This window comes from Austrofundulus limnaeus, unplaced genomic scaffold, assembly GCF_001266775.1.
Source record: "Austrofundulus limnaeus strain Quisiro unplaced genomic scaffold, Austrofundulus_limnaeus-1.0 Scaffold248, whole genome shotgun sequence".
NCBI classification, from domain to species: Eukaryota; Metazoa; Chordata; class Actinopteri; order Cyprinodontiformes; family Rivulidae; genus Austrofundulus; species Austrofundulus limnaeus.
In genome coordinates, this window is record NW_013952650.1 from 472,831 (window position 1) to 485,783 (window position 12,953).

General features: G+C 39.2%; 1 protein-coding gene across 4 annotated transcripts in view; it reads left to right on the forward strand.

The window, feature by feature from the left end:
- The window catches only part of prkcz (protein kinase C, zeta), a 101,027-nt gene that overhangs the window by 76,977 nt on the left and 11,097 nt on the right, over positions 1–12,953 (forward strand). For all 4 annotated transcript variants that reach the window (XM_014020317.1, XM_014020320.1, XM_014020321.1 and 1 more), the window contains one exon: positions 11,686–11,801. In XM_014020317.1, coding sequence (XP_013875771.1) covers positions 11,686–11,801 — 116 coding nt within the window. The remainder of the gene's footprint in view (positions 1–11,685; positions 11,802–12,953) is intronic.

The window sequence follows — 12,953 nt, forward strand, 5'->3', positions numbered from 1 at the left end:
AAAAAAAAAAAACATAATGGTGTGGAGGGGATGGCTATAAGGGGAGAAAGGAGGCCATCCTTATTAAAAAAAAAAGTCGATCATCAGATATTGTCCAAGATTAACCTTCAGGGTGGATATAGCTCGCTAGCAGCCTCGCACCGAGGACCTATCCACGTCATCATTTACCCAGAATGCTTTGCGTGTAAATAAAATAGCTCCGTCCGTGTTAAAATATATTTTTAAAAATTTACAAAACTAAACAGCCTACAGTATTTTTACAGTCTTTATTTTACAGTTAAAATAATGTGTTTATCAAATAAAGTCTAATGGCACAACTAATCGGGGATCCCTTTTAAAGACATTATTTGAAGAACTTGGACAGACTCCGGCGTGGCGCTGAGACGTAAGTGGCCGACAAATTCGTCCTTTGGAGGACCCGGCCTCTGAAATAAGACACAGCCTGTGATTCATGACTGATCTACACCATCGTTACACATGAATATGGATCAGTTTAATCACGTGTAAAGCCTTTGATTCTGCAGTTAAACCGTCTCAAAAACACATTCAGCCCAGTTTCTATAGAATATCCTGGAATATAAAGAAAGAAAAAGATATAAGAGAAACTTTATCAATCACCTGAGGGAAATGAAGACTTTAAACTTATCTCCAACTATTAAATAAACTTTGAGGAAGGCGCCGCAGTAGATAATCCATTCAGCACAGCAGCTTTCTGGCTGCTTCCTGCTGCTCGCAGGTGATGTGGAGTTTGACTCTACAACCTGACAGTTCACTTCAAATTCATATAAAAACAACAAAGACTACACGCCCACAGTTAGCGCTAGTGAGCTCAAAGAAGCAGAGCAGCTCACGGCTGTCATCATCCATTCAGAACCGCCTTCATCAGCCCCGATACGGCGTGTCTGCTGAATATATAAACAACACGGAGCTCACACCCTCCTTTAAYGATGTGAGCAGGCACACTAGCGAGGTGGGGCCTTTTTGTTTGTCTTCACAATGACTGATATACTTGTGAATGTTGTGTAGAGATTCATTCAGCAAGACTCCCCTCTGCGTGCAGCAACAAGGCAAATAAAAGTGAATTTCAAATCACACACACTCAGAAACATTTGCTCTGCATGTGCGTTCACGATGCAGTGAGTTGGTTTAGTGTTGTAGTTTTTCTTTATATGCACAAAAATATATTTAGGAAAATTACAAAATATGARAAAATGGGTTTTTGAGAGATTAGAAAACCCAACATATATATGAAAAATAAAAGAAGACTTAAAAACACACAAAAAGAAACATTAAATAACTTTAAATGGCTTCTACTATTGCAGAGTAGGCTGTGAATAACATTTACATCATTCTCCAAAATGTCTTGAAGTCTTCACGGGGATTCTCCGTTTCCTTCTGAGTCCCACAATACGGTCTCTTAGGTTTTGAACCAGTTCAACAAAATCATGCCAGAAATCATCCCTCAAACATGGTACAGAGTCATTGTGGGAGTTTGAATTGTCTCACTATGGTCATGGATGTCTCCAACCTGTCTCAGTTTTGTTGTGTCTCAAACCAGTCTCAATTTTGTCACAAGAATCTCAAACCAATTTCTGTTTTGTCATAGGTGTCTCAAACTCATCTCAGTTTCATAATAAGCCCCTCCAACTTGTCTCAGTTTTGACATAGGTTTCTCTAACTAGTCTCAGTGTTATAATAGGTGTCTCAAACCCATCTCAGTTTCATCACAAGTGTCTCAAACCAGTCTTAGTTTTGTCAGTGATGTCTCAAACTTGTCTCACTTTTGTCACAAGCATCTCAAACCAGTCTCAGTTTTGTCATAGGTGTCTCCAACCCGTCTCAGTTTTGTCATAGGTGTCTCAAACCTGTCTGTTTTGTCATAGGTGTCTCAAACCTGTCTTAGTTTTGTCAGTGGTGTCTCAAACCGGTCTCAGTTTTGGCAATGGTGTCTTAAACCCATTTCAATTTTGTAACACACGTCTCAAACTAGTCTCAATTTTGTCACAAGCATCTCAAACCAGTCTGTTTTGTCATATGTGTCTCCAACCCGCCTCTCTTTTGTCAAAAGCCTCTCAAATTAGTCTTAGTTTTGTCATGGGTGTTTCCAACCCGTCTCAGTTTTGTCATAGGTGTCTCCAACCCATCTCAGTTTTGTCATGGTTGTCTTAAACCCATCTTAGTTTTGTCAGTGGTGTCTCAAACCCATCTCAATTTTGTCAGTGGTGTCTCAAACCCATCTCAATTTTGTAACAAGCTTCTCAAACCAGTCTCAGTTTGGTCAAAAGTGTCTCCAACCCGTCTCAGTTTTGTCATAGGTAACTCCAACCTGTCTCAGTTTTGTTATAGTTGTATTAAACCCATCTTAGTTTTGTCCGTGGTGTCTCAAACCCATCTCAATTTTGTCAATGGTGTCTCAAACCCATCTCAATTTTGTAACAAGCATCTCAAACCAGTCTCAGTTTGGTCAAAGGTGTCTCCAACCTGTCTCAGTTTTATCATGGGTGTTCCAAACTCATTTCATCTCATCTCAAACTTGTCTCTAAAAGTCTCAACTCAGTAAAATACTACCTTAACCCATTCAGCAGGCCTGACCTACTTATCTGACCTACATTCTTAAAATTGAAATGTTATCTTTGGTTTGTGACACTTCTTTAGTTTATTGCTGAACATCAGACAAGAATTGTGCTGATTTTTAGGAGAAAATTTCCTTTTAGCAAGAATCATCCCCCAATGTCCAAGATGAGGAATAAACATAAAAACATGTAACATGAGCTCTGTGTGAAGGTGACTGTGATCTTCAGTCTGCTTTAAATATTCCAACTTTACAACGTCTAAATGCAAGATCTGAGTTTTATCCACCGTTACCACAGAGAATCTAATGTTTTGTTTTGTTTACGTTACTAAACTTTATAACTTTATTGTAATTATTGATGATTTGATGCATTTCCAGACTCACTACATCATTTCTGAAAATAGTGACTGTGCTTTTATTCAGAATAAACTAATGACATTTTTTTTCTCATTTAGAACGTTAAATTTTCCACATCTGACTTCATTAAATGCAGCGTGCATAATGTAAACTGGCTGCATGTGGAGGGTTTATTTTTTGTAAAATCTCTTTTGTCCTCATGAATTCATCATGAATGTGGTCAGAAGGCTGCAGCATGAGTCATATGTCAGTGTTTTTATGTGTCATATCTCAGTTTACTGAGTGAGGCTTTGTTAAAAAAGTATTTTTTTTATCAGTTTTATGTCCAGTTTCATGTGAGAACTTTAAATCAGCACCAGAATCATTTCGTTGTTCAGTTCTCAGCTGGTTTTAAACTTTTCAGTCCTTCTGACGTTCCTGCTGATGGAGTTCATCTTAAACAACGAGGGCGTTGTTTTGGCCGGTGATAGTGAAGAAAGATCTGAGTCGAAAGACAAAGATCTGGATTTACTGGTCCGTTACCTGTGTTCATGAGGTTTGGAGACACCTGATCAGACATCAGCTTTGATGTGTATTTAAGAAGGTTTAGGATCATTTCATGGGTCGTCAGGAAGCGTAAAGACGTTCACAGTGGAGATAAAGCTCGTAAAACAAAGCTCTGCAGAGAGAAAACAAGTTGACAAAGCAGTGAGGAGTGGAGAAACGACGCTCTCTGCCCTCAAACCAGGAACCTGTCTGCAGACCTGACAGGCCTGGCACCCGACCCCTGTACTTACCACACATTAATATTCATCAGGCGTTCCTCCTGCGGGAGCGCCGAGGCTTCTCTCTGGGAAAAAAAATAAAATAAAAAGAAACATGACACGTTTGAATATCATTTACCTGCCGGCTCGCCTTTATCCCCCTCCTCCTCCTCCTCACCTCCAGGGAGCTGTCAGGGTGATGAGCAGCTGGGAGCGGGAAACACCGTCTTCATCACGACTTTACACAACAGCTTTTAAACTTTGACAGGAAACCTGAAAAACATCTTTAACTGATTGTTTTCTTGTGTTTACTTAAGAAGGTTTTCACAAAGTGACTGATAAAATGTTTAGGAGTCTCACCAAGAGCAGATCACTCTGGTTTGGTCTGGGTCCAGCACACTTGGTGGTTTTGGACCACAGGAAACCACCTCTCAGTCTGAATCACCATTCACCTCTTTTTTTTGTTGTATTACTGTGGACATCTGCTGTCCTTTTAGCTACATTTATAGTCTCCATTTTTTGATTGTTGTTTTTTTCAGCTCAGTGGGGTGACGGGTCTTACCTGTGCTGTTGAAGCTGTTTTTGTTAGTCGAGGACATATTTCCTTCTATCATCTGCAAATGTGGATTGTGTTTTACCACCTAACTCTGTGTCTATCTTAGTTTCTGCTTCCTTTAAAGTTAGCATTTATGCTAACCGTGCTTTACCTCTTTTCCTCCAGTTCTTGCCTCGTTTTCTTCAAGAAATCTTCCTCCACAGCTCGAGAGTTTCTCAATAACACTTCGGAGAAAAACGTTGCTGTTACTGTCCCAGAAGTGTCCCAACAAAATGAAAGTTTTAGCTTTTTTGTCGTGAAGCAACCTTTCAAAATAAAAGCCGTTTGGTGCAGTAACTTATGGTTTAGTAGATTTAATTTGCCTCCTACATTGTAGACACAAACCTTGAGATGACGATGTTCAAATCCAATCGGAATGATCGTAGGTTCTTTTATAAATTTTGCTTTAACACACAGGAGTCATTACAACAAACAGTTTCAGCTGCCGGTTTGTTGACGTTTGTTGCTCCTGATAGATTTTTCTCCATCCCTGAACTCCAGTTTCCACGTGATGTTTGACCCTTTGGTCACTTGTGAAAAAGTTTAAATTAAAAACAAAATGCATACTTGTTCCCACTAAAACAAAACAACTTGTTCAAAGTAGCTGTCTGTGTTTTATCAGGGTTCCCCCAAATCCTTACCAAGTCTTCAAAGGCATTGAATTCATCAATCCAAAAAAAAAGGCCTTAATCAGCCTTAAAATGTCTTAAATCAACCTTTCAGAGGTCTTAAAATCTTAAAAATGTCAACACATTGTAAGTAGGAGGATTGTAACTCGTCTCAAAATTTGAAATTGGTAACATTTATTTATTTTTATAAATAATTTACATAATGTCTCTTACAGCTCGTTGCTTTGTGTAAAGATAAACATTTGGGTAAAATTGTTGCTAACCGAGGAATTTTTTTGTTTCTTGTGAAGTTGGCCTTAAATTACATTTCAATTGGCATTAAAAGTCTTAAATTTAACTTGCCTCATGCTGTAAAAAACCCTGTTTATGCACTAAAGGGCTCGACACACGGGCAGCGACAAACTACAGCGATTAACGGCTGTCATTGCAGCCAGGGTGAAACCCGACACACGGGACGCGAYAGCGATCGCAGCGTTGCGAATCGCGCTCTTTCAGGTCGCTTGTCTTCACAAAATTTGATTGGTTCTTGACTCTGAAGGGGGGTGTGCATTACGGACGTGTAAACKAAACAAATCTTGCGATGCTAATGATATTGAAAAACAAACACATCAAGATACAGTTTTATGAGGAAAAACTTACCATAAACTTCACCCTGGTGCCAATAAATTCCCACAAAGCTTTTTAGTAATCACTTGGTGAAAGTGTTAGCTAACTCAGTGTGTAGCATACTCTCCTCTCATTGGTCAGTCAGTGAAACCCTCACTGATTGGTTGTACGCTAAGCGACAGCGACAAAAGTTTTTCAAAAACATTTTTCAACTTTCATATGTCGCGTCGCAAGCTCGCGTGTGCACGTCTACGTGTACGAGCGTGAAATTTCACATGCACTATTTTCGCCGGTCGCTTAGCTGGAGGAGGGCRAGCGATTGTCGCCTCACCGCACAGGCTCCAYAGGAAATGAATGGAGAGCGAGCGACKTCGCCTCCCGTGTGTCGAGCCCTTAAAACGTCACCTAACTCTTTATATAATCCAGTAATTATTTGATGCTGAACTAATTATCTTTGCAGAAAGAAACTGGTACATCCTCTGTTGAAATCCTTCCTGTTCTAAAGAATTCAATGGATTTTTTGTGTTTGTGGCTGAAAACTTTCACAAAAGCAGATTTTGACAGAAACTGAACGAGATGAGGCCTCCTGATGTCGAGCAAATGGTTTAATAACTGGAGCTCCGGTGGTTAAATCCCAGGTTCCTCTGGTTGTTTTGCACGTTCAAGCAACATCGTCTCCAAGTGATTATTTGTTTTAAAACGAGCTGTTTTCTGTCATCAACACACTGAAGTGTTTCAGATGTGATTTATTTGAACAGATCTGTGAAAGAAACAGGATTTTTTTTAAAGATAAAACTCAAAAGAGCGTCGGCGAAGTGAAGGGCGACGCTCCGAGGCGCCACTCAGACCGTTTATTAAGTGTTGCTGTAAACTGAAGAGTGTCCTCATCACTTCAGACGCCTCAGATCAGGCCGACTGTCACATCAATAACACAAACACACAGACACACACAGACACACACCGCCCGGCGCTCTACACCTCTTTCATCTGCACCTCTGGCCTCGGGGACTCGCTCAGATTGTGAGTGCTGGACTCGTTCCACGCCATCGATGCGATTCGTTACCGCCGCACAGCTTCTGCTGCCCCGCGACACATCAGAGAGACCAGAGGAGGAGGAGGAGGAGGAGGAGGAGGAGGAGGAGAGGGATGTGAAAAGATTTTTTTTAATTTGAAAATGAGTAAGTCAGACACGAGCAGGGAGGAGGAAGATGAAGACAGGATATGAGGGGGTGAAACTGACAGCAGCGTAGGTAGGAAGAAAAAATAAAGAAATTAAAGAATGAAGAGAGAAACGCTGGATGAAGACGAGGGAGGCGATGAAGATGAGAGGAGGAGGTGCAGAGAAAACATTTAAAACTTAAAAACATGGAAAACAGTCCACATTTTTTATTTATTCATTTATTTTTTAATTGGTTAAAGCAGTGATCAACAACTGGTGGCTCGGGGGCCAGATTGGGCCGAGATGAGAGCGTATTTTGGTCCACAGGAAGTGGGGTGTTTAGATTCATTAAAGCTTTGGCTTTTAGGTTAACTTCACAGTGACTTTTTTTAATCCCCTGATAAAAGTAAGTTTCTCTTTATTTGACCTATCCTGGTTCTCGTCGCTCACTTCAGAAAGATGAAAGGGCCATGATATTTTAGCTTTGGTTTGTCTATTTTTTTGTTTATTCTGTTAGCAAATTATCTAATAAAAATGAATACATTTTAATAAAACTCCCAGAAAGTGATCGTGTCACGGAGTCTACCAAATTCAAAATGGCTGCCACATTCAAGCAACCTTAGCCAACACAAAAAGGTTTTAAATTGATAAATTTTACAGATATTTTTTAGAGATTTTAAGACAAACTTTGTTGTGCTACTAGATGAGACTCAGAATGGTGACAGTTCTTACAATATTGGACAAAACATAAAGTTCCAGATTAAGGGGGAGTTTTTTCCTCAGGTGGAGGAGTCCAGGTGTTTTGTCTTGTTCCTGTAGGATGGATCCAGAGATCAGGGCCTCGTTGCTCCTGTCTGTTATGAGTTCAGTTTAAAGGCAAAGCTCTGGATTTACTGCTCCATGTTCCAACCCTCACCTGTAGGTTTGGATGAGGTGGTTGGAGGTTTTAGATTCAACAGATAAACACAGCTGTTAAATCTATTTTTTCCCAAATAAGACTTATTGTCAAGGTGAAGCCATATCTCCCACAGACCTTGAAAAAAGTGAGTCATGCTCTTATTGTTGTGCTTTGTAGGTTGGTTTAGATGAATCTCTGCATCTCTTACAAGCTGTCCAGAAAGCAGCAGCTCGTCTTTTAATAGGGACTTAAAAACAGGAACACGTCTCCAGTTCTGGCTCCGTTTGCTTTAGGGTAGATTATAAGATTTTACTGCTTATGACCCTGTCATGCTAACGTTTTAGACTAATAAAAGTTATGTATTTGATCAATTTGTTAGCATTACTGTATGCACACATCTAAAAGAGGCTTCCAGTTGATTTTTTTAAATTCCATCTTTAACGTAGTTTTCTTTAAAATGTTGACAAGTTGTCCTAAACGTTAGTGTGACAGGGTTTAAAAAAGTCGGACCCCATCATACCGGTGTTAACTCCAGTCAGGGCTCTCTGGTCACCAACCACTCTTTGAAGTTTCTACATCCAAACTAAAACTCAGAGACGATCGGGTTGATGGATGGAACAGTTTACCTTTTTTTGTTTCCGGACCATCGAGACCCATCTTTAGTCTTTGGATTTTGATCCTGGCAGAGTTCAAGATCCATTTAGAGCCGATGATTTTGTTGTATTTTGGGTAGAGATCCAGAGAACTATGCAGGGATTATAGGTCCTCTCTTGTCTGGGAACACCTTGGGGTCCCACAGGAGGAGTTTCAGAGTGTCTCTTGGACCTTCTGCCCCTCCACAGATCAGGTTAGAGAGGTTTGGGTATGGAGTGATATTCTTCTTGAATTCTCCATGTTTGGTGTTTGTTCAGGATCTAGATGCAGTTTGGTCCAGCTGTGCAGGAAGTGATGCACACCTCCACGTGTCCTTAAAACTAGCTGTAAATAAATAACTTGTACTATAAACGCAGCTCCACTTCACTAAAACGTTTTAATGATCGTTTGTTTGTTCTGATAAAGTAATATAGATGTTTTTGTCTTTGTTTGAATGCTTCGTGCCTGCAGTGAAACGTGACAACCCTTTGAGCTCTGACCTTTTTTCTGTCGCTCTTCGTTCTGAACGTCAGAACCGCCGTCGGTCCCGGAGCCTCGCTGCTGCCGGCAGATTTTTACAGCTTCATCTGGGAACTTCACAGCTCATCGGCGGGGATCGTTTTCCACAACAACACCAAAACATGACAAAAAATAAAAAATAAAAAAGAACCAGAAGAGCAACCAAAAACTTTTTTTTCTTTTTATAACACGGTAACAATATGAAGCTGTGGTCCAAACATGGTGGGAGGTTAAAAAAATCCGCACAAACTGACGGAATCAGCTACAACTCTGGAAAAAKAATTTAAAATAGAGCAGAAAATGTATTTTGTTCTTCTAAATGTTGAGTACAGCTGAATAATTATTGTCTCTTCGGGTCAAACAGAACCAAGATGGCCGCTGCAGCCAGTCATCCTTAGCAAACACAAAAACAGCTACAAATCGGCCGCTTTTAGAGATGCTGAGCTAAAACTTTATGTGGTAGTCACTGAGACTCGTGCTTAAATCAGACTCTGAGAACTACTCAGTGTGAAATCTTTTATCCATTAGCGTTAGCAAAATATCTCATGAAGCAGTGGTCAAATTTTAATGACAGAACATCTACAACTGAGTCGATCTAATTCAAGATGGCCGCCACGGCTAATCAAGATTAGCAAACATGAAAATGGCTACAACACCGTCCGTTTTGCAGACTTTGACTTACAAATGGGTGTGGTAGTAGCTGAAAGTCATGCCCAACACATACGCTGAGCTCTAAAGTCTGTTTAAAACTTAAACAAGAAAGTTGGCGGCAGTGGTGGGACCTAAATTGTGAACTTAAATTTCTCCTTTGAGCTTTAGGGRTTTTACTAATTTCTTCAAATGATGTGCAGATTTACGCTTTCTAAATTTAGAATTGAGTAGCGCTAATTACAAATAATGTTTCAGATTTGATCATCATTTTGGTCTAAAGAGAAAGGAGAGAGCCAATTAAACCCACTACGTTCTGTAGCAGTATATTTCATTAAAGTTTAATCATCATTTTCTTGAACATTGGAGGGAAAGCCRTCTCTTGTTAACACAACGGAGCTCCGCTGTGTGGAAACAGTGACCCCCTCAGACAGCATTGTGTTCATAGAGCTTTATACTCTCACTGACTCTCCTTCTGTGTGACGGTTTTCATTTAGAGATCCCACAAATCTTGGCGTGGCAGGAAGCAGTTGGAGCTGAGTGACAAACAAACAAACAAACAATATCCAGCTATCAATATTGTTGTTTATATACTTATATGAGCTTTGGGAGGATAGAGGGAGGAATTATAATTTATGTCCCGCTGCATCTTCACCAACCTGCTGTCTCACGTTGCATTGAAACACGAAAAAGATTAAATTCACGCTCTTATTTTGAAATGAACAGTTTCCTGTCCTTTGTCTGGTAGGCTACCCAGAATGCATCGCTTCAGTTTTAAAATAAACAATTTAAAATTACTAATATATCTGCATGTTTTCTTAGGGAAGTCCTACCATAAACATAAGAAAATGACCAAGAAGCAGCAGAACTAGCAATCCACAATTATTATTTTTTAACACYATGATTTAAAAGTCTGTTTCAACAAATCACCTCCCCAAACTGCGACGACGTGTGCCAATCCATGAATGGTAAATATCATTCCACTGGTTGGCAGTATTGAGCTGGTGACATGTCGTATGGTGTCACTGGAATGTTACCAGATTTGTTATGTATGATTAAGTTATTTTGATATACGCTTTTGAACTTGTGGACCTAAATAAATTGACTAGCACTTTATAAATTGCGCAAATAAATTTAGAATTAGCGCTGCCCACCACTGTTTGGCAGGAAATATGCATTTGATCTTTATTTTTCATTTAGTTCTACCAAAATTCAAGGATTTAATGAAGCATCTTTTTTTAAGTTTTGTTAAAAGTTGAGTTTATTCTGTTTTTATTATTAAAAAGACAAGAAAATATAAACATACCTGTAGGTTTCTGTTTTGAATTTTATGTTTTAAATTAAAATGTAAACCTTTTTGTGTGAAGAAATCTCCCCAAAAATGCACCGACTCTAAAACAGGCATCAAACAGGCATCTCTGAGCTCAACAGGTTTTAAAAGAGAAGAGTTAAACGGATGATTTTGTGTTTTAAAGCTCTCGCACCATCAGGTTTCTGAAAACCGATGAAACAAACAAGAAAAGGAGAAAAACCTGTACCTGTTTGTGTTCTCAGAAAACGTCCTCGGATCACATTTTAGCGGGGTGAGGGACCGATGTGAAACCATGGAAACACACCAGACAAAAAAAATTTAAAAATACTCTGCTGGCTGAATCACTCGACCACAATTATTCTGCAGCCTCAACGTTCTGTTGTTTTTCTCTCCCTGGTACAGTCCTGCCGTCATTCCCACACACAAAAAAGAAAGAGATCATGGAAAAGAGCTGCAGTCTTCAGACCAGATGTACTGAATATTACAGTAATTACTCCAAGTTTGCTGTTTGTTTATTCTTTCAACATGTGGAGGGGTATTTTCCTTTCCTTTTTAAATGAAAAAATAAAACAACATTTCTGTGCAAATACAAGCACAGTAACACATTTGTTCTCTCAAAAAGTCTGAAACATAACAGATTCAGTCTTTTATTCATCAGAAAGGTCACGGTGAAAAATGGATAACATCCTTATCTAAAGTTTGAAGCTTTGAAAAAGAAAATCAATGATGTGAAACGAAGGACAAATTCTTCTGGAGCTGTTTCTGCAGCAGCAGATTTCCAGGAGTTTGGATCCTTCTGCTGCAGCAGAGTTTAAAAATAAAAATAAAACACAGTAAACTGGCTGGTACTGCCTTCAGWACTACCTTAACTCCTCGTGAGAAAAGTTTATCAAAGCTTCCTCGGGGATTCTGCTCCGTGTTTGAGAAAAAAMCCCCAACGTAAAACTGTCAAGTCAAAAACAACTAACGTGACGGTCACTACAGTTCTGATGTGTTTTAACTTTTTCCCCTCAGCTGGAGAAGAAAGAGATGACGCCGCCCTTCAAACCTCAGATCTCTGACGAGTACGGCTTGGAAAACTTCGACACGCAGTTTACCAACGAACCAGTGCAGCTAACGCCGGACGATGAGTAAGTACCACGACTTCGATGAAGACATTTAGTTTTAGTTTATATAAGATATTTTACTGCATTGTTCTGTTTTACAAGCTTTAAATGTACTTTTTACAAGGGTTTGACAATGTATTTCACRACACACGATACAATATATCCCAATACATGCAAGGCAATTTATCGCCATTGTTTTCTCCAAAACATTAACATTTTTAAAAACTCATTATAAAGAAAACTTCATGCATTACGTGCCTTAAAATCCTATTTAATTTAGTTTATGTTTATGCATTCAGAACACTGAACAACACTGAGAACTGCATTTGTATTTCACATTCTTTTATACAACATCAGTTAAAGTGCCTGTGACATTAACATTTTTGTAATAATACAAATGCATTTTTGGAAAGATMACACTGAGAACATATTAYAAAAGTATTTTAATGCTGCTGAGATGAACAGTTATTGAGATATTTGCATGTGAAGTAACAGGAAGTGATGTCAAAGGGGAATGTCTGCATGAAAACACAGCTGAGCTAAAATGCTCAACAGCCCAGTTCAAATAATAATGTTTCAATAAACAAAGAGCAGCGAGTTCTTTTCCTTAAAGGAGTTGCCCTTTGATGTCACGTCCTGTTTCTCTTTTGCCGAGCCAAGTTCAAAAGAAAACAGGCCAGTCATGCGTCCAAATGGGTAAAATAATGTGTGGTATGCCAAGTTTCTTAAGTTTTCTTTGACTTTTTTTATCTGAAGGATAAGCATGTCACAAGCACTTCAAGCCTTATATAAAAATCGATACAGCATCAGGAAATGAAATATTACGATATTTCAGTGTATCAATACTTTCYTACAAATCTCTTTTTTTTCTCTGCTGTTTTTCAATTTAATGCGTAAATACTCACGAATATGATTCCAACATTTTAAATTCAAGTTTGGGGAAAGCATATAAAGCAGTAACTACATAGAAACAGTAAAAGCTGCTAAACTCAAAGAAATTGTATTGATATTTCCCAGTAAGCCCCMTCCCACTGCAGTTTATGTCACTCACAAACAAACAACACAGCGACTGCACTGTTGGTAAAAATGGATGTTTCATAAGGGCTCGACACACGGGAGGCGACGTCGCTCGCTCTCCATTCATTTCCTATGGAGCCTGTGCGGTGAGGCGACAAT